This window comes from Oreochromis niloticus, linkage group LG3 (genome assembly GCF_001858045.2).
Source record: "Oreochromis niloticus isolate F11D_XX linkage group LG3, O_niloticus_UMD_NMBU, whole genome shotgun sequence".
NCBI lineage: Eukaryota > Metazoa > Chordata > Actinopteri > Cichliformes > Cichlidae > Oreochromis > Oreochromis niloticus.
Genome location: NC_031967.2, coordinates 41,787,645 through 41,808,806, shown reverse-complemented (window position 1 = coordinate 41,808,806; position 21,162 = coordinate 41,787,645). Strand labels below are relative to the sequence as shown.

General features: G+C 43.3%; 1 protein-coding gene across 1 annotated transcript; it reads left to right on the top strand.

Moving 5' to 3' along the window:
• Positions 1–1,227: 1,227 nt before the first annotated feature.
• Positions 1,228–20,394, top strand: otud4 (OTU deubiquitinase 4). The gene is made up of 19 exons (XM_019363313.2): positions 1,228–1,643; positions 2,044–2,127; positions 5,386–5,436; positions 5,520–5,566; positions 7,485–7,557; positions 7,831–7,912; positions 9,851–10,013; positions 10,351–10,402; positions 10,482–10,578; positions 12,723–12,787; positions 12,937–13,037; positions 13,122–13,222; positions 13,302–13,467; positions 13,717–13,849; positions 15,095–15,166; positions 17,148–17,825; positions 18,628–19,297; positions 19,876–19,916; positions 20,339–20,394. The coding sequence occupies exons 1-16, from the start codon at positions 1,503–1,505 to the stop codon at positions 17,310–17,312; spliced, it is 1,593 nt and encodes a 530-aa protein (XP_019218858.1). The 5' UTR covers positions 1,228–1,502; the 3' UTR covers positions 17,313–17,825; positions 18,628–19,297; positions 19,876–19,916; positions 20,339–20,394.
• The last annotated feature ends 768 nt before the right edge of the window (positions 20,395–21,162 follow it).

Genomic DNA, 21,162 nt, shown 5'->3' with positions numbered 1-21,162 from the left:
TGTTTTAGTTAATAGAGAAAATAAGATGCTTTGGTTTTAATAAAACTTGATAAGATTCTGTGTTGCAAAAATAAAATAATAAATAAGTAAAAATACAATAAAAAGAACAATTCACAAATATTCAGTAAAACAAAATTTTATTAAATATATGTTTAATAAAAATACATAAATAAAATATGATTGTAAAACGCCCTGGAGAAAGCTAAACACAAGACAATGAAATGGGTGTATAAAGTAAAATACAGGTTTTGAAAAACGATATTTTAATTTTAATCAAACAAGATTAAATAAATAATTTTCATATGAGTATTTTGTTTATTTATTTATTTTTTGCCAATAGCTTCCTTTTTTTATAAGAAGAATTTGGAATTAAATAATTTTAGGCTTTTATATTTCTGTCTTTAAAAAAAATAAATTAAATAAAGGTTCTAAAAACTTTGTCATGATCATACCCAGCCGTTAAAGGTCTCAGTTCAGAAATTACATAAAAAAAATACCTTCACGTTTTTTGGGAAATGATGTAATTTTATCGCCTCATTCATCAAAGTTTAATTAAATTATAAGCAAGACAATTTAAAGGCTTTGTGTGTTCTTCATTCTGCAATCTTGCATACAGTCAGTGAATGCACGTAAGGATGGATGACTCAGTGCTTGAGACCAGATCTACTTGTGCATAGAAATAAAGTAACCTGAACTTACTCCAGTGATAAAAGAAAACGTGACTCTGAAAGATCCAAATGTTTGCTATGTAGTGGAAAAAAATTACAGGATTTAAAGGAAAATCAGGCTGTTTCCCTTTGAATTTATAAAGAAGAGGTTTTATGTATATTTATATTTTAATAATTTAATTAAAAGTATTATTACTATTATTATTTTTTTCCATTTTAATTTCATTTTTATTGTTATTTTTGTTTGTTTATTTTATTAATTATTTTTATGTCTCCTTAAACGTATCCTGAGGTTCAAAGTTTGCCTTTATTTTGATAGCAACTGTCGGAAGTCTTTGTTTTATGATGAATTATGTCAGAAAAACTGTGAACAGAACTTTTTATTGCGTTCTACTGATGTACTATTATTAAATAATGTACTATTACTAAATTCATCACTTCAGTAACATATTTTTTACACTGAGGAGTCTTTGAGCTAATTTCACGATGAATAAATCGAGTGTTATTGACAAATGGAGGCTTTTACTTTGTAGAAACTGTTCCGTTCGAGTTTGACAGTGAAGGGGGCGTGTTGTTAGCTGTTAGCCTGCGTGCTAACCGTGCGAGCTAAAGTTGACTTTCACTTTCTGAAGCTGGGATTCTGTCAGCGGGATGAACCGGGCTTCCAGGAAAACGAAACTGGACGCTGTCACCGCTGACGCTAACTCATTTTAGCTAGTAGATGTCGTTATGTAACTCTCTTTGGTGGCGATATTGACAACTTTTAGCGCAAAGTTTCGCCCCGCTTGACGTGCAAAACACGCAGGTATCTTTAGCGGCTAGCCCCCAGCTAGCATGGACGGCGGCGGAAGCATGCAGAGTATTGACGAGAGGGGTATCGAGAAATTAATGGATGACTACTTGAAATCGATCGGTTTGCATCGAAAGAAGATAGCCAAAGACGGGTCCTGTTTGTTTCGGGCTGTCGCCGAGCAGGTAAAGCAGGAAAACTGCAAAAAATGCTAACGTTTAGTAAGTTTTTAGCTTAGCACAGGTGAGAAGCTGGGCTTGGTCTGTTTGGTGTGCTGCTGCGGTGTCCTAATGTTAGCCGAACTAAAGTTATGCCCACAAACTCTGGTTTCAGCTTAGACTCAGAACTACATTTACAAATAAATAAACTTTAAATCATGAAAAAAATTTAATTGCGGCTTTTTTTAAATCGCACTTCCGGCGTGTATACGCAAAAGTGTCGCTACTAGGCTTCTGACTGCAAAGGTCAGCTGTTTACAACTTCTTAACGATTTGTAAATGTAATAATTCCACAATATATGTGAGAATATTTATATTGAGTATGTCTGTTTGTGTTTATTGTTCACTTTTGACCCCTCTTGTGTAGGTGCTGCATTGCCAAAGCCTTCATACTAAAGTCAGGGCGAAGTGTGTGGAGTTTCTGAAGCAGAACAGAGACACCTATGAGGCGGTATGTACAGTGGCACCAAAATAAAACAACATCGTGGGAGAGCAAAGTGTTTTTACTTTTCCAGCTAGAGTGCAGCTTTGTGGGAAAACTAGCTGCTAGGGAAGAATTTGTTTGATATTTTATTTTTTCATTTACTGAATTCATAGAAAGGAAGAGAACATTTTATTAAAAAGAAACTGAAACCACACTGTCTGGTTTGAAAAGTAACTAAAGGGAAATAATAAACAGGATTATTGGTTTAAGCAAATCTGTCAACCCAGTAGTCATCGGGTGGTTTTGGCGTTGATGTTTATTGACACTGGGATGCCCATGTGTCATGAGATGTTCTATTTTCATTGTACTATCTTTTGTAAACTTATTAAATCTGCCCCTGGAAAATGACACCAACCCCACGATAATAAAAAACGACTACAACGAACACTGAAACTAGTCCAACTAAACTGAAACATGCAAATACCCTGGAAACTAAAGTGAAAGGCAAAGGGTAACACTTCAATAACTGCACTCATACCTATGAAAAGACATCAAAAACCACAGAATTTAGAGTCAGTATATCGTATAGGTTGGATACTTTGTATATTTTTGTACATTACGTACAATTCAGTTCTTTATCTGTACATTTACCCATGTATACACTTAGCGGCTGCTTTATTTGGTACACCTTGGTAGTACAGGGTTGGATCCCCTTTTGCTGTCAGACCTGCTTTAATACTTTGTGGCACAGATTCAACAAGAAGCAGGAAAAATTCCTCAGAGATTTTGGTTCATGTTGATATGATAGCATCACGCAGCTGCTGCTGATTTCCTGCTCAACCGCATCACAAAGGTGCTCTACTGGATTGAGATCTGTGGAGGAAATGTGTTGAGAAAATATTCTGACCCCACTATCTAGATGTTGCAGTAGGATTTTAAGACTCAAATTAGATCCGGTGATATTTTTCCAGTCCTGTTTACCATTTTTGGTGAGCCTGTGTTAACTGTAGCCTCAGTTTCCTGCTCTTAGCTGACAGGAGTGACACCCGGTGTCATTCGAGTTGCTGTTCCCTACCTATCAACGTGAAGCAGGCTGTCCATTCTTCTCTGACATCATCGAAGCATTTTACCAAGAGACCTACCGCTTACTGGATATTTTCTGTCTTTGGTTTTTGTTTTTGTTTTTTTCGGACCTTGAAACCACAGAGATGGTTGTGCTGAAAAATCCCAGCAGATCAGCAGCTTCTGAAATACTGAGACCAACAACCATGCTGCATTCAAAGTCACTTGATTTCACTTTCTTCTCCATTTTTGGGCTCAGACTTCAGCAGGTCATCTTCACCATGTGTACATGCCTAAATGCACTGAGCTGCTGTCATGTGACCGGCTGACTAGATAATTATGTGAACAGGCAGGTGCACAGGTGTACCTAATGAAGTGGCCAGTGAGTATAAGTTCAGATGGTGACTCGTTCATACTGATTACACATAGCATTCAAACAAAGGTGATTGTTAAACATTATATATATATACTTCAATCAGGTGACTTAGTTTTGTCCCACCTGTGTGTTATAATTAATCCTGGGAGGTGTAAACATCCCCTCTGTGAGGTCTGAGACTTCTAACTAATAAATTACATGAATAATAAATATCGATGTAACAGGTGCTTACACCATGTTTGCTCAGCACTGAGAATTTGAACTTGTATTATATTTAGAAGTAATTTTTGCTGAGCATGTGTTTGCGTTCATCACCTGTTATTGTTACTGAGAGGTCCTTACATCGTTTTAATGTATCTAAGTTTAGTTAATAAGGTTTTTTCACCTGTTCAGAGATGTTCAGTTGTAATTTATCTTCATGATGGTGTGGCTGGTGGTTGTCAGGGACTTCATAATAAATCAAAACAAATGCGTCTCGAGTCTCAATAAGCAGATGTACCGAAGCCTCCCGACACTGTTTGTGTTGACAAATGTGACCACGCTGACCAAAACATTAATATTTCTGGTATTTTTAGGGTTAGTTTTTCCTCTTAAAGAGCCGGACCGAGCTTTTATTCAAGCGCAGTCGAGGTAAATCATCAGTCCGGAAAGTAAGACAAGTAAAAACATGAATAAAAATTGAAGTTAAGAGAATTTTAAAGCTTTTTTTTCTTTTTGTTTGTTTAGTTTAGCTTTATTCTCTATAATGACGTCACCCTGTGGCCTAACATTGAGAAACGAGGCTCATTTTAGCTCTCACACGAGCCGCAGCTTCTCTATTTATAGAAGAAAACGTGTGAAAGCTCGAGCTTTCGGTCTTGTTTTAATGCATGAAAACAGAGCTGTAGGTAATCATGATCCTGCTGGTTATTTTTCACACTAATCGGTGCTTAGTTTAGTTGATAAATAATATAAACTGCCAGGTTTTATTTTTTTTTAAATGTCATGTTTTTGTTTTCAACAGCTGAGAACTGAAAGTTAGTGAGTTCACACCAAAGGTGAGACAGAAAAGGTTCAAACGTTTCCTGTCTGAGAGCAGAGTTTTGGCTGTTTTTGGACCCTCAAACTGCTGTCGAGGAGTTGATTTACTCTTCTGTGAATCACAGATCACGGTCGAGTGACTCTGCAGGTTTTCACTCCCTGAGTGACACATGAGGAGGAAATGAAAGCAAAAGCTGCTCCTGGTGTGTTTTTTTTTTTTTTTAATAGTGGTGATGAACTTGCTCTGCTGCAGGGCTTTACTACATTTCCCAGGGTGCCTTTTGGGCAGCTGGCAGAGCAAGAGCTGTGAGCTGGTGTCAGAATGGGGCGTAGAGGTGGATCAACAGCATTAAAGCTCCACCTGTCATGTTGCTGTCTTCACTTCCTGAAGGAGTGGAAATGTTTTAGGTCCCTTTTCATCAAAAAACTTATTTCTTGTGTGTGTTTGTTTGTTTTCACTTGTTTACTTCTTAAATATCTTCATGGAGGCAGTACAGTCTGATAGTTTTTTTTTTTTTTTTTTTTTAATTCATTTTTAAAAATATCTTTCGACAGCATGTCATTGGCTAAACGGCTAAATACAGTTACCTCTGACTGTGGTGTTTTAAGTTTTGTGTGGTCTGGTCGACTGTAAACATGTTTATTTCTGCTGCAGAGTTAAACATGGTAACACTGGAGTCTGTGGGGACAGACTTGCGTATCCTTTAGAGGAAGTGGCGGATTTATTTTGGCTTCGTTTTCAGCCTCAGACATCATGTTTTTTTATAACTGCGAAAGCTGAGGGAAAAAAATTGCCTAAAAAAGTCACTGTTGTCTTTGTGTTGCAGTTTATTGAAGGTGACTTTGAGGACTACCTGTGCAAGCTTCAGGATCCACAGGTAAAAACACTACACACTCTTATTGTTCTCACATGCTGGGCCATTTTAATATGAAAGCTCATAAAGTTTTCTCTGTTTTCCAGCAATGGGTGGGAGAGGTGGAGATCAACGCGCTGGCCGCCATGTACAAGTGAGTGAGATCAGAGGTCTCTGAACAGAGAGCTGCACTTTAACTCGACAGAAAGCCTAGTGGGATTTCGCACAGTGTTTGAGATTCATGTGTGTTCACTGTGGATAATAAAGCTTTACGCTCTCTGGCCACTTCAAGACAAATGTCTTATCAGCCAATCGCATGAAAGCAGCTCTGTCTATTTATGTGTGGAGAAATGGTGAAGACCACCTGTGGAAGTTCAGTCTGACCATCAGAATGAGGAAGAAAGGTGATTTAAGTGACTTTGAGCGTAGCGTGGTTGTTCGTCTGAGCAGTTCAGAAGCTGCTGATCTGCTGGGATTTTCCCCGACAACCATCTCTGTGGTTTACAGAGAATAATTCAAAAACTGACAGAATATGCAGGGAACGCCTTGTTTATGTCAGATTTAAGAGGAGAATGCTGATAGGAAGGCAACAGTAACCCAAATAAGCACTCATATTCCAACCAAGGTATGCAGAAGAGCATCTCTGAATGCACAACACATTAAACCATGAAGCAGCAGAGGCCCACACTGGGTGTCACTCCTCCCAGCTAAGAACAGGAAGGCTGAAATTCACACAAGCTGAACAAAATTGGTCAGTAGATGATTGTCTGGCCTGATGAGTCTCAGTTTCTCCTCCAACATTCAGATAGTACTGGTTTCTTGAACCAGTTTATTATACTTACTGGCCTCCACCGTCACCAGACATCCAACAGAGGACCTTTAGGATGTGGTAGAAGCAGAGATTTACACGCGCAGCTGAAAACTCTGCAGTAACTGTGTGATGCTGTCATGTCAATATGAAGCCAAATCTCTGAGGAATGTTTCCAGCAGCCTTTTAAACCTCTGCCACGAAGAATTAAGGCAAACAGGGGTCCAACATGGCACGAACAAGGTGTATCTAATATAGTGGCCAGTGCAAATGTGATACTTGGATATTTTATTCACATAGTAACAATAGTCACTAATTTATGAGGCATTTATGTTTTGTTTTGTTTTGTTTTGTTTTTAGAAGCTAAAATCACCTCTGTCAGCATCCAGGTTTCAAACTCTAGTCTTTTTGAGTGTGTGCTGCTCAGAGCTTCCTTCCTCTAGTTTCATTGGTGCAGGTTTTGAACAGAGGACCAATGCTCTGTGAGGTGTTTTTGATAATATGGCATTTGCAAGTGAGCAGAAGAGAATAGATGGCTTATATTTGGGCTTTTACCCCTTAGCTGTAAAAGACTGACGGGGTATTGTTGCCATGACAAGTCTTGGACAAGTTTGTATCTCGGTGACCTCGACCTTAAGGTCAAGGGTCAAGTTTTCTGAAAATCTTGCGATAACTGAAGGAAGTCACCAAAGATTTTCACTTTCAAATGACACGAGCATCTAAAAGGAGGCTGAGGAGCAGCGCTGCCAGCTGTTTTGGGAAACTGCACGTAATGAGACAAATAACATTTATTTTTATTTAGTTTAAAGATGTGCATTTAAGTTTTTTAAGACACCCAGACCTTCATCTTTTGTTTGGACGCACAGTCTGAGACGTTCACAGAGTTTGATGATGATCTGCTTGTGAAATGTTTGTGAATGAGGCTCGGGGGGGTCTTAACAGGTCGGGAGCGACCATCAGTCTGTCGACACGGCAACACTTAAACCCTGAGTTAGGCTTTAAAGGGCAGCCCGTCGGGAATGCTCATCTCAGTCAGATATGTAGCAGCATCCCAAGGTGGTGGTGAAATCATCCGAGATGTGACAGCTTTGACTCTCTGGGTCCAAACGTGTGGAAGCTCGTCCTCATTTACAGTCGGAGGAATCTGCGTCCCTGCCCCCGAGTTTAGCATCAGATGGTGAAAACGATGAGTCACCAAAGCTTCGTCATCTCGTTTCATCCCCCTCTCCTCTCTCTCTCCTTCTCTTTTGATCTCTTCCTGCAGGAGGGATTTTCTGATCTTCCAGGAGCCCGGCAAGCCAGCCGTCAACATCACAGGCAACAACTTCAAGGACAAGGTGAGATGGACGCGTTCGGCCGAGCGTTTAGTTAGAGACACCATTTGCATTTCCTGTCGGAGGAAAACTTCCAGAAAATACAACAAGCTGTCAGGCGGAAGCTTTGAGATGATAACAACGATTCTTCAAATGACACAGCTTGTTATTTTGTCTTTACCGGACATTTTAAAACAGAAAGAAAAAAAAAAAGATCCCGAAGCCTTTCAGGCTCTTCTCGCTTCAATTTCCACTCATTTATTTACTGAAGCTGAAACGTTTGTTTGCATCTTTCAGGTACAGCTGTGCTTCCTGAACGGGAATCACTATGACAGCGTTTATCCCATCAGCCGGATCAAGAACACCGCGCTCTGCCAGTGTGAGTGTCTGTGATTGCATTTGTTTGTAAAACAAGACCAGAAAAGAGTTTAACTGATCCTGCAGATCCTCTCAGGGAGGATAATCATCACTGAAGAGAAGTCTCAGTGAATTCATAACAAACAGATGAGAACATAAATCAAAATGTGGGCACACGGCAGAGAAAATGAGAGAACAGAGATCAAATTATAAACCAAACACCACGTAGTCAGTGTAAGGCTGTGGCACACCGAGGAAACCCTTTGAGCTCAAATCTTCATAACACTTCCCTTAGTCAGTGTGCAAGAGGAGCAGCGTGAGTCATTAACCACGGTGCACAAACTGGTTTTGTCTTAACTCTGCTAAGGGTGAACAATCACAGGAGAGCCTGGAAAGCCTCTCAGATTCATGCTGCTGTGTGTCCAGCGTTTAACACTGATGTCTCTGTTTGACATCTCTAACAGTAGCTGTCGTCTAATTACTGGCAGTTAACTTGATGTAACATAAGCTTGTAGTGTTTCCTGTAGTGTAAATCTGGGTTTCTGAAGTCCAGCGACCTGACAAAACTGACACTTTGCAGCATACACACAGAAGTTAAACTCAGTCTGTGAGCAGCAAGCAGGTGTCTGCTCACTCAGAACGCTTTCTAAACTACAAACTTGATTCACTTCACTCACCCTGTCACAGACACACGTTCATGCAGCACTTCATCTAACATTACAACACAGTCAGAACGTGGGGGTTCAGGATACTTGGACCAGACCAAAGGAACAGATTGATCTTTCGACCTTCTGGTTGGTAGATGCTTTAGCATCTACCAACCAGCCTGAGCCCTCGTACCACTTTCCCCCTTAAATCTTCACCTCGGGATCATCTATCAAACGTATTTGTTACCTCTGCCGTGAAGGTCACGTTTTTTATGTAGCGTTCTGTCTGTGAACATGATATCTCTAAAAGTTGTGAAACCTTGTAGAGTGGGGTCATGGCCCACATCCACCCAGCTCGTCTCAACTCTACTCTATTACAAGCGTGTCTCATTGAGTACCAGATCAAAAATAGTTCAACATGGCAGCCCGAAACTCCCCTGACGTCATTTGTGTACGACAGAAACACAACGCAACAATGGAGGTCATCAGGGTGATGGTACACTTGCTGCTAAAACCCACCTTGTCGCTGGACCACGATGTTGTGGTGCAGCCGTTTTCCTCATGGTTGGGTTTCAAAAATTCTTGTGAAGGCGTTACACTCATGGCTCATTGGTGTTTTCACTTCCTGGCCTTCCTGACATTCCATCTTTTGACGTCACATCTTCGGATTGACTCGGCACATTTGAAACCCTGGCTGAGTAGGTACCGGATAATACCACCTAATCGCCACGTGGACTGAGCAGCAGGTATACCAACCCCCCGATGCCCTCCATTGTTGTGTTTGTGTCGCGTACAAAGAGCTTGTGGGGCTTTCGGGCTGCCTTGCTATAACGACTTTGCCTACATTGAGGTTTCGCTCAGTTGTAATAGAAAACGACTGAAACAAAGTAGAGTGAAGCCAAGTAGACGCCAGTGGAAAGGGACTACAGGCTATTCTTCAAATAGGCCCACAGTAGGGGTCTGATGCTTTGTTAAAAAGGTGGCAGTCAAAGTAGAGGCTCGCCCAACATGACAGTCTTTTATTATTATGTGATTGTTCATCATAATCAATCCATCCACTTAAATGCAGCCTATAAAGAGCGACAGTAAGTCAGTGATTACAGTTTAATGAAACTGAAAGAGCCCACAGAGTGTGGGTTACCCATTGACTCTGTTTGTTTTGGGGTTTTTTTTAGTTCAAATATTGAATTTCTGTCTCACCTCTTATCAAAAGTTAGACTTCAGTCTATAATTAGACCTCCTGTGATTTGCACAAACACGGCAGTAAACCCCAGAAAACCCCCAGCCTGAGTCTCTGTGTGATTCTCCTGCAGCCGTCCTGTACGAGCTGCTGTACGAAGGCGTGTTTAAGGTGGACCGCAGCTATTTGGGTTCCTGTCAGCGGAGCAGCCGACCCGCCGACCTCCTGAGCGACGACTGCATGCCCGCCTGCGCCAGCAGCGACGACTCCGACCTGGATGTAGACGAGGCGCTGTGGTAGGAAACTGGCATCAAGCAACGGTTTATTAACTTGCATGATAATTTTTACTGTGAAGAGAAATGAGTCAAAATCCAGCACCTTGTGCCTTATTTTTAGTAAACAAGCACTCGAACTTCATTTTTATTTACTGGCAGTGAATTCACAGGCTGCTTTTTTTGTTTACTTAATTTCCTCATTGTTATTGATTTACTTTTATATACTAAAAACTGATTACCTACTTATTTGGACATATTGACACTTTATTTCCTTTGTAAGTGTTCTCAGCTCCTTTTATCAAACACAGTAAAACTTTAAGGCTTTAATAATCTCATGATGTCTGTTTTTATGGCTCAGGGTGGAAAATGGAACCAGCTCTACTTCCACAAAGCACAACCAAAGCTACAGGGTAACATTCATAAAACACATGTTTTATGACAACCACACAGTGTAGTACTGTCACTGAATTGTGTGTGTGTCTGTAACAGGGCCGTGGGCGTGGGCTGCCTCAGAGGGTGAGGCGATCTTTGAACCCGACATTGCTCAGAAATGTCGAGTACGATGTCTGGCACAAGTCCAAGAGAGGTGACACACCCAGAGACAGACACAACCACACACACACACACAAGGTTAACAAACAAACAAAGCATGCGTCTGAAAGTAGTCAGATGATCCAAGGGCGATGTCCAAAGAAAAGGCCTGCTTCAGTATCCGTTTTGTCGTGTGCAAGTTCACACAAGGTCAACGTTATGATGAAACATGTTTGTTGAGATGAACATTTTCACAAGATAAAAATAACTAGAGCAACATGAGTTTAAAAACTAAGTAAAAAGTAAATACACATTCTTGTGTTTCCACATGTGCGTGGGCTGGGGGGTATGCAGCATTATTGCACATTAGCACTGTGACAGCTGTAAGCAGCAGTCAGGAGTCTGATGGTCACGGATGGGTCAAGAACACTTTAATAAATTATAAGAACGTCCGGCTCCTTGGAGGGGTGACTGAAGAGAAGCAGAGCGGAAGATTGCTTAAAAGTAAAGGCAGGTTTGCATTGGTTATGACGGACCATGTTGGTGGTACTATTTCCTACAGTGGTCTGACAAAAGCAAACACGAGGATAGCTTAGTTGGGAATTTGGCTGAGCTGAAAGCAAACCGATGTGAGCAGAGAGAGGAGAGAAGCCGACAGACACTGGTTCCTGTGGTGTTGCAGGGACGCCGCTGTTAGAAATATGCTGGGAGTGCATGATGTGTACCTGTGCTGGTGCATCACACCTGAGTGAGTGCTGCTAAGCGTGTCGCAAGCTCCCACTGAAACCACAGAAAGCTGTCTGCAGGAAGTGTTTCAGGTTTCTCAGGTGTTACTGTGGTGCTGGATAAATGCTGGGAAACCCTGTCAGCTGCAGAGGTCACAATCAAACACATTACGTATAAATATAGACTCAAAGGAGACAGTTTTACATTCATTAAACTAACTCAGACTTAAATAGCAATGCAAACTCACTATTGAGATTTGCATTAAGATGATGTCATCTTCTAATTCATAAGGTGGGCTTGGTTTTCTTTCGGGGCTGCTTCAAAGTGCCCACTGGTCGTCAGACTGTAATGTTCAATGTGGACACTTTATTACAGAGTTGAGCATTTGGGAGAACTTTCAGTTATGGACTTTGTATTTAACTCTCTGCACAGCAATGGAATTCTGTTGGGATGTTCCAGATTCCTGAGAATTCCAAAAGACGGGAAAACACCTGAGGCTATAAACCTGCTGTGAAGCGTCAGTTATGCTGACACGGTTTATAAAAGCTGTCATTCACTGGAGGTTGCTTTGATAATCCTCTACTGACTTTTGGATTGCGTCCTCTGTACATCAGTGATTATATAATATAAACTAAACTTCTTCACATGCCGAACATGTAAAATTAGCGTGAATGTTTCACGTGTTAAAATCATTTTCAGACTCGCCTGATCTTAACTACAGCTGCTCACACTGACTGCGTCACTTCACTGGACAGATTTGAGGCCTTTTTTTTAATCTTTTTTCACACACGAATAAACAGATCTGACCAATCAGAGCGCTGCATTTGGCAACAAGTACGCGTCAGCCGGCTCTCTGAAAGTATTTCTTTGCCAACAAGAGTTCAAACTTCCTCACAGCACGTCGGGGCTCGATGTCGACTACATTTTTACGCCTCGGCCGTAACTGATCGGGTATAGTCATAACCCCAGTGGGCCTGCAGGTGGGGTGGACACCTGAGTTTGTGAATGCAATAACGCGAGAACAAGGTATGAATCCTGATGAGGTCAGAAGTGTTAAGGCGATGTACAATTTTAATGTCTACTAAGAGAATGACTGGTACTGGCTCTGAGCGCCGTCCCGGGTTGTCGATGAGACGGGACGTCTGTGCTCAGACTGATCGTTAAAGCGGAGGACCGCTGCTCCACTTAGCTGGACACAGCTGTTGCTGGCAGCAGCAGCAGCTGGATGTGATAACCTGTGTGTTTAAATATGCAAAACGGTGGTGGTGTAGCAGGTGGTGCAGAAGCTGAAAGTGTGACAGTCAGCCGTGTTTTTGGATTTTGTAGGAAGATTGAAAACAGATGTCAGGCTGGGGATAAAAGATCTGAAGGGGAACTTTGAACACTTTTTGGACTCAAAGTGATCAGAAAATCATTTTTTTAACAAAAGGAAAACGTGAATGTTTCATGTTTTATTTTCTTCTTTTCTTTTAGCCCAGCAGAAGATGGATTACTGCATCGCTGCTGGGATGCAGTTCACTGTAGGAGACCGCTGCCAGGTGTGTGTGTGTGTGTGTGTGTGTGTGTGTGTGTGTGTGTGTGTGTGTGTGTGTGTGCGCACGCGTGCGTGTGTGTGCGCGCACGCGTGCATGTGTTGGATCGATCCTCCTCGAGTGTATTTTTCACGCTGTTTCTGCGTCACCTGCAGGTTCGTCTCGAGGGAACCAATCGGCTCTACAGCGCCGTCATCAAGGAGGTGCCGGCCAATAACCAGCCAGTGACCGTTTACATAGAAGATCTGGGCAGGAAGTAGGTCACACTAACAGCGCGTGCACACGCTCGGTGTCACGGAGGTTGCACAGACGTGACGAGTCTTGTTATGTGTGTTTGAAGGCAGGTGGTGCCTTTGTGGAGTGTCCGCCCTCCCAGTGATGACAGCGGGTGGAGCAAAGTGGGCAACCGTGACAAGAGGCTCAGCAACGGGCATGGAGGAGGTGAACATGCGTGCGCGCACACGTATGTTATAGGTTTATTGCATGAGTGCAGTCTGTGGAAACTCTCTTTCTCCTTCAGAGTGGGAGGAGCGGGGGAAAGGCCGAGGAAGGGGGAAGTCCGTCGGGCCATCATCGTCCTCTGGTTCTCAGGCAGCGGCGCCGGGCTCAGGTGGCCGCATGGTGAAGCAGCACTCCTGGCCCCCGCAGGCCACCGTAGAGGAGCAGGGCGGGGCCAAAACCAGCAGGTCAGTGTGTGGACGTGTGTGTCATCTCTGTTTGTATACATCAGTGCTGGATCACACAATGACACGATCACTGAATACCCCTCCTTCATAATCTTCCTCTATGGTTTATATAAAGCATAATTATCATTTTGAATTTATCATTGACTGTTTTTGAGCTCGATTATTATTTCTTTTTTTGCGGTTCTTTTCATTTTACGCTGCTGTTGTTGCTTTTTGGATTAAATAAAGTTCTTCTGCGTCTTTCTACAGGAAGTCCGTGGGCGCAGCGGAGGTGGCGTTCGGTCTGACAGAGGAGCAACGATTGGCCAAAGAGGAGGAGGAGAGAAACGTGGCGTTGGTGGAGATCCAGCTCAGAGACGAGCACAGCTTCCCCGCACTCGGCGTGAGTTCACATGAGGCTGATTTCATGATAGGTCCAGATTAACCTGAACGTCCTGCTGAGGCTGGGCCGGCCCGGTTTTACTTGGGTCCAAACGTTTGATCAGTTAACCGTTTGAAAAAGGCAAGCTGATGTTTAAACATCTGGGGCCAGATTCACTGATGATTCCCAGACAGCGCAGAGAGGTGTGTTCAGTTTTACAGCTGAACACAGACGCGGACGGTTCATTTTAATATCGAGAACAAAAAGATGAGACATGAGACTTTTTTCTTTCTTTGCTTTTATTACATGAAATAGTAGAGTTAGCCACAAACTGTGTGTCGCATATGTGATTTCATTATTCTCCTCCACACTTTTATTTTATTTTTCTCCTGTTTTTTTTCCCTTCTTCACTGCTTCTGCTCCTCCCCGCCTGGCAGCTCTGGCTGTGCTGTGTTACACATGTGAATAATATTAAAAACACCAACAAGAGGAGCATACAGAGAAAAGCACACCCAGACATGCATATGAAACGGGGTCAGTGCCTCTTACACGTGATCGTGTCACTGTGCTCTCTTTGTAAATACCAGCAGTATCTTGTTTTTGTTTGCGCTGATGCAGCGTGTTGCTAAACATGGCCGCTGGTGGTTACTGAAAACTTCAACAGGCATTCAAAGCGGAACAAATCAAAGTCTCCTACAGAAGCAAGGTCAACAGAATACGTGGAAACTCATCTGTATCTGACATGGATTCTGACCTGTCGTGGAGCATGCAGGCGCCAAATCATGTCGTAGTTTACTGAGGATTTTATGTTTATTTTCTACTTTGCTCACCTCTGACTGCCAGACAGGAGTGTTACTCACATTTACAGACACTATTTTCACTGTTTCACTGCTTCGTTTCCTTTCCTTCATTTTCCTCAGTGTTGTGTTTCTTTGATGGAGTATTGATGTGGACTGATGTGGGGAATAGTGCATTTATGGGATACAGAGAAAACCCACAGCAAGCAGTCCATATGGTAAAAATGTTTAATGAGCTCCAGGCTCGCTGTTAGGAAACGTAAAAGCCGGTAAATCAGAGCTGCTATTGGCTCTGTATCAGTGACGAAATCTGAAAATGTTCCTCCGAGTTCCTCAGAGGCTGATACATGATGCTCCGGGAAGGATGAGAGTTTGGATTTAATTCTTCATGCTCACTCTGTTTCTTGTTCAGCAGATGTTTTTAGGTTTGCATTTTTAATGTTTCTAATGTTTGTTCTTCTCCCCTCAGTCTCAGCCGGGGACGCAGGGAGAGGGAGGGAAGAGGAAAGGAGAGAAGAAACGATCTCAGAGGAACAAGACGGTGAGTTCAGACCACAAACGGGGAGAGATGTTATGATGCAGAAACACTCTTAGGGCCATTTCCTCTGGTCCGAATCAGCTGATGAGTTTGTAAACTTGCAGCTTTTCCCTCGCGGTTTAGTTGGTTTGCACACAGAGAAAAATTCACGCAAAGTCCAAGTGGACCAGAATGCATCACTACATTGGCCTAATGCTTCTGGTGTGGGAGCAAGTAAATACAGGAAGAAGATGCTGTGTGAGAAAATGGAGAATTCACATTCATTTCCCATAGTTGGTATCCCGCACAGACCGCTGCACATCTGTAGGACCTTCCAGCAGAGAATAGAAAAGAACACAAGGCTACAGGGCGTGCTTTAGCTCAAGCTTACAGTAACAGTTGGTTTGGATCGGCGTTGGATCGCGTTCACACCATAAACGAACCGCTCTGTTCGTTTTGAACTGTACTTTGGAGGTGGTACTCTCTGTACAGTGTTCACATCTGCACAGCCCCATAAAAAGGGGAAATCTAACCAGAGCTTGATTTAAACAGACTAAACACCGCAGAGGTGTGAAAACACCCTAACATTAATCACCAGCGCAAGAAGGCACCGCATGCTATGTGACATTGTTCACATTCAGCTGTGAATGATTTAGCCTGCTCAGTTAGTGCGTATATGACTGTTAATGGGAGCAGCCGGCGAACGTTTGTGTCTTCATTTAAGAAAAGGTTTAAAAGCGTCCTGGTGCCGAGGCTCAGTGATACACTGATGCAAACTTTTTTTGTAAAGCACCTTTCACACAGACGACTGACAGAAGAAAAAGTGATGAAACAAAATAATCAGCAGTGACATGAAATTCAAATTAAAAACACAAAACATCAAAGAAATTAAATTAAAATTGAAAAGCCTGCAAATAGAATTAGAGTACATGAAATTAAATTGAGAACAATTAGAAAATGAGATGAAATGCTAATAAAGAAAATCAAATTAAAAAGCTTATCGGGAGGCTTTGTAAGAAAATTAGATTGCTGAAAAAAAATTAAAATACTTAGAAACCATAAACAATAAAACAGAAGATAAATACAAAATATAAGTTAAAATAAAGAAAATAAATTAAAATAAGTAATCACACGCTGTCAGCTCGTGAGGCGTTTGCAGTCCTTCGTACAGCACAGCATTCAGGAGCTTGTAGGACAGACTTTCTTTGAGACTGTCATTCTCTCACATCACTGTGGAGGAGGACCTGCTTTTCTTTACAACGTTCCTTCTAGTCATTTAAGGTTTGACGGTAATTTATGCAATACTCTTTTAAGTTTTCACCACAGCACTTGAGTCAGGCTGAGGTCTGGACTTCATGGTTACTTTCTTTTTTTAGCTGTTTGGTTGTATTTTGGCTTTGGTGTTCAGATGTAACATAAGCTGTGCTGCCATGCTCTTTAAGAGAGACAACAATCATTCCAACAAGAGATGATTCTTCAGCCTTTTTCTGATTGTACTGTCATCAACTTTAACCTTTAGCATGCAGGTAGAGTTTTTTTGCATTGCACAGTCTGACCTCAGGGTGAATTTGCTGGGACTTCTCATGGGAAGTTTACAGCATTGTGTTATCACACACCTGAATGCTGCAGACCAGCAAACTGACAAAACTTCTGTTTTTATAGAGGTGCTCGACTCGCTGATGATCAGTGAATGAAGTGTGATTAACTCCTGTGGAAATAGTGAGGGGGGGCTGTCAGAGTGAGACCATGAGGTGATTTTTAAATCAATAAAAAAAACCTCTGAAAATTAGAAAATGCCTAGTTTGGTTCATACCTGTTCATACCACTATGAAGAATGTGGTCACTCCATATATGATCTATCAAATCTGAAGTTTCCACCTGACCCCAGAAGCTGAGCGGGTGTTTTTTCTGTGCATTTGCTCGTTGAAGTGTTACCTGAGACCTTCAGGGACCGTCCGGATTTTAAAACCTGGAGTCTGATCGCTGCTGCTCTGTCCTTTTACAGAAGAGCCCCGTTGAAGACGTCAGAGCTCCCTCTCCTTCTGCCGGGGACAAACCCAAATCCTCCACCCCGCCTCTTACAGCAACCTCTACAACCACTACACCTGACACCATGACCAGCCCCGCCCTTCCTGCTGCTAAGCCTTCTGACTCCACCCCTCGGGGCTGAATTTTGTCAAGGCCTTGACGCCAAACGCAAGCCCCTCTGTCAGCCTGCCACTCACTTCTGCAGCTCCGGCCGCTAAAACAAACACACCTTCCTACGCCTCAGCCACTGCTGCGTCAGGCTCTCCTCCTCCTCCTGCTGCTGCCCCGACTGCTAAACCTTCTCCAAAAAGCGAAGCACCGCTGCCTCCCTCTGTCCCATCATCCGCCTTCTCCTACAGCACCCCCGTTCTCCCCGCAGCTTCACCCACCTCCTCCTCATCCTCTAAACCCCCCCCTGCATCTCTTCTTCCTCCTAAGCAAACCGCCTCTCCTCCTCCTTCCTCCTCAGTTCCTCCTCCCACTTTCATCACTCCTATCGCTTCCCCACCCACAGCTGCACCAGGCTTCCCTGCCGCCCGCTCCTCTCCACCTATCACTTCTCTCCTCCGCTCTCAGACTCCACCCTCCTCCTCCTCCCTAATTCATCCTTCAGCTGAAGTCCGGGAGGCTCCACCTGCTCCACCTCCAACCACAAGTAAGAAATCTGTTCACAGTTTCAGCCTCGTGTCACAGTTTAGACTGCAGGCTGTCCACAGAAGTAAATACACAGATATTCCCAGACTGACCCTGAGTAACAGATTTTCAGTTTAAACCAGTAAAAACTATTTTTAAGTTTATTTTGGGGTTAAAATCCTTTTGAATCATATGTGCCTTTCAAAATAAGAGCTTTGTTTATTACCATTCCAGTATTTTTAGGGTTGCCCAGGTGTTTCCCGGCTCTGGGTGTTTGGTAGTAAACAATTTAAACGATGGCTATAGTCATTGTGACTAGGCTTTTTGGGGCTAGTACCCACCCAGCTAACAGCGAAAGTGGCCACGCCCCTTATAATTCTCAACTTTAAGCCTTTATGAAACTCCAGCAGGTGAAGGATGAAAGAAGAAAATACAGGTAGAGTTGTTCTGAAGGGTGAAATGATCCAAAGAAGCTGAATTGGATTTTTGTACTGTGCTGTAACAGGTTTATTTCTGCTGTTGGGCATTTTAATGTAGGCCTGGACTCACTCAGCCTGTAGCCTGTAGGAACTGTAGCTTTTTTGACTTGAGGATTGCTTTTCAGTTTTCAGTGAGATTTTAATAAACATAAACTGAAAGTAGTAATGTGATTAACAGATAACAAATATATTTGAAGTTTTAATGAAAGATATTTGATCTCACCCCTTAGTTTGTGCTTAATTTTGACTGTTTTGTATTTTTTCTAGGCAGATAATTGGTAAATTATCTGCAACTGGCACATCAGTAATTTACCCTCGTCTTCATGTCTTCTCTCTTTCTTTCAGATTCTTTACCAAAATCTGGAGGCCCTCTGATGGCATCTCAAGCTTTCCAAAGTCAAATTCCTCCACCTGAGGTCCAGACCCAGGTCTCTGTGCCCTCAGCTGAGGAACAAACAGAGTCTTCTTTACCCCAAATCCAGACTGAAAGTCAGGCTTCTCTACCACAAATCCTGGGCCCACCCATGATGCTGAACGAGCCCCAGGATCAGCCGCAGTCCAGCACAGAGGCACCTGTCCTGCCTCAGACTGACCTCCAGCCCCACATTCAGACCTCTTATCCCACTCCTGTGGCTTCCTACCCCCAGGCCTCCCTTCCCCACCCCCCGCCCAGGCTCCTCACCCTCCCAGGCTCCTCACCCCTCCCAAGTCCCACATCCCTCCCTTTCTCTCTCTGCCTCCACCATTGTTCCCCAGACTCAAACCGAAGCCCCACCACAACAGCTCCAGTCTGCACCCGAGTCTCAAACTCCACTTGCCTCCGAGAAGCCATCCCCACCTCACCCCCCTCATACTGCTCCTCCTCCTCAGCCCCTCCCCGGACCCGTCCCCCTGCAGCAGATGTCCCAGCTCTACCAGGACCTCCTTTATCCTGGATTCCCCCAGGGAGAGAGAGGCGAGATAGCTGCGACTCCAAACCTTTCTTCCAACAAGTCCGGGGACGACCTGCCCACTGGTGAGCCACACCAAAGAGTCCTAAAATTATAAATAACCACGTCAACTGGTTAAACTGAATAATCAAAACTGAATAATCAGATCAGCCGTCAGAGCCATGCCTGTGTTGTACTCTGAGACTCGCAACTGTATATTCAAAGACGGTGCTGACTGTCAAACTAAAACAAAATAATGAAAAAAAATGAGGCATGACAAAAGTGTTTCAGCAGATTTGAAAACATGAGAAAATATCCACGTCCTAATATAATCAGCACTGCATGTCCTGTACGGACTCCCTCAGTGGGAAACACCTGTCCTTCCACAAAAACTCTTTTTGCACCATTTAGGCAAAGAAAATACTCTGTTCTGATCACAGATGTGCACGAAGGCCACCATACAGGCAGGGTTAGACATCAAAAAACATGCTGGTGCTTCCCTGTGAGACGAAGCAGCTAAAATAGACTAGAGATTAGTTTTGTAGTTTAATGGTCAATGTTTTCATGCGGTAAAAGTAGAAGCTGTGATGTATCAGTACAGTGAGCAACACCATGAACGAGATATCTGATCAGGATTTTGTGTGGTTTTTTTTTTTCTCCTCAGACGTCAACATCTTGAGGTTTTTCTTTAACTTGGGGGTTAAGGTAAGACGTAAGCCTGGACCAACAGACACACAAACGCACACCCACAAGACACAGACCAGGTTTGGAGAAGAGGATGGAGGGTTGTGTTAAAATAAAAGCCCATCATCTCACATTTTCTGTTAACAAATTGATTCATTGTGTGCTGTATTTTGGGAACATTTGGAATAAAACAAAAAAATACAACCACGTAAACAATGACTTCTGATGCGGAATGCCCGGTTGCCTAGCAACAGGTATTGTTTACACAGATTTTAATGTGGTAAATTATGTAAAAATAATGCCAAGCACTACAAGATGTACTTTAGTTTTATTAAAATAATAAAACTTTTTTAAGAGCTAAAAGTTATTTTTGATGAATGTTAAACAAAGTAAAATAATGGGGGGCTGATATTGAGTCCTGCCTCTGCTCTCTTCCTCTACAGGCCTACTCTATGCCCATATACCCACCATACCTGTACCTCGTCCCCCTGCAGCAGGCCCATGCCATGCAGCCCAAGCCATCTTCCCGTTCCCCGTCCCCACAGTGCCTTCCCTCTAACACCCCCTCCAACACCCCAGCAACCCACAGGAGGGTTACCCGCCTCACCAGTACCCTCCCACTGTAGCACCGGTGCCCTCTCAGTATGACAATCAGGCTGTGCTCGATGAGCCCCCCCGTCCGGCTGAACCCTCCTTCAACCAGGCCAGGTACCCCATCACCCAGCCACAACCCCCCAGGATGCCATGGCAACAGATGCCTCCACGAAACCCAAGCTACTCAGTTGGGTATCTTTCCCCACCTCCGCCATACCCGGGTCCCTCCCCTTCATCTCAGGGTTACCACCCAAATCAGGGCGCAGGGGTCCCGGTGTACCCCACAGCCATGGGTCCGTACAGCCCCTCCTCTCTGGCATACCAAACTGCATCCACCCACCAGGAGCTCCAGGTGAGCCAGGGGGCGATGCAGCAGCACCAGCTTCAGCCGACCAATGGGGACACGATGCCTGGCCACGGGAACATCCACATCTCCAGTCCTCTGGAGAGCGCCGCTGTGCCTAACGTTCCCACTACCAACAGTAACCGATCAGTGATGGTCCCATCCAATTATGGTAAGCAGGAATTCTGGGGGATGAAGTCCTTGCATTTCAAGCTGTTATAGCTTTCTTTTAACTGTCAGGTGGAAAAAATTTTTTTAATTCATTTTGTTTTCCTGATAGGCTTCAAGAGAGATCCGGGAGAGAGTTTGACACGAGCGGTGCTCCTGGTG

Coding starts and splice junctions, on each gene's coding strand:
- otud4 (XM_019363313.2), top strand. CDS start 1,503: ATGGACGGCGGCGGAAGCATGCAGAGTATTGACGAGAGGGGTATCGAG. Junction 7,913..9,850: donor GAACACCGCGCTCTGCCAGT/GTGAGTGTCTGT, acceptor ATTCTCCTGCAG/CCGTCCTGTACGAGCTGCTG. Junction 13,850..15,094: donor ACAGCTTCCCCGCACTCGGC/GTGAGTTCACAT, acceptor TTCTCCCCTCAG/TCTCAGCCGGGGACGCAGGG.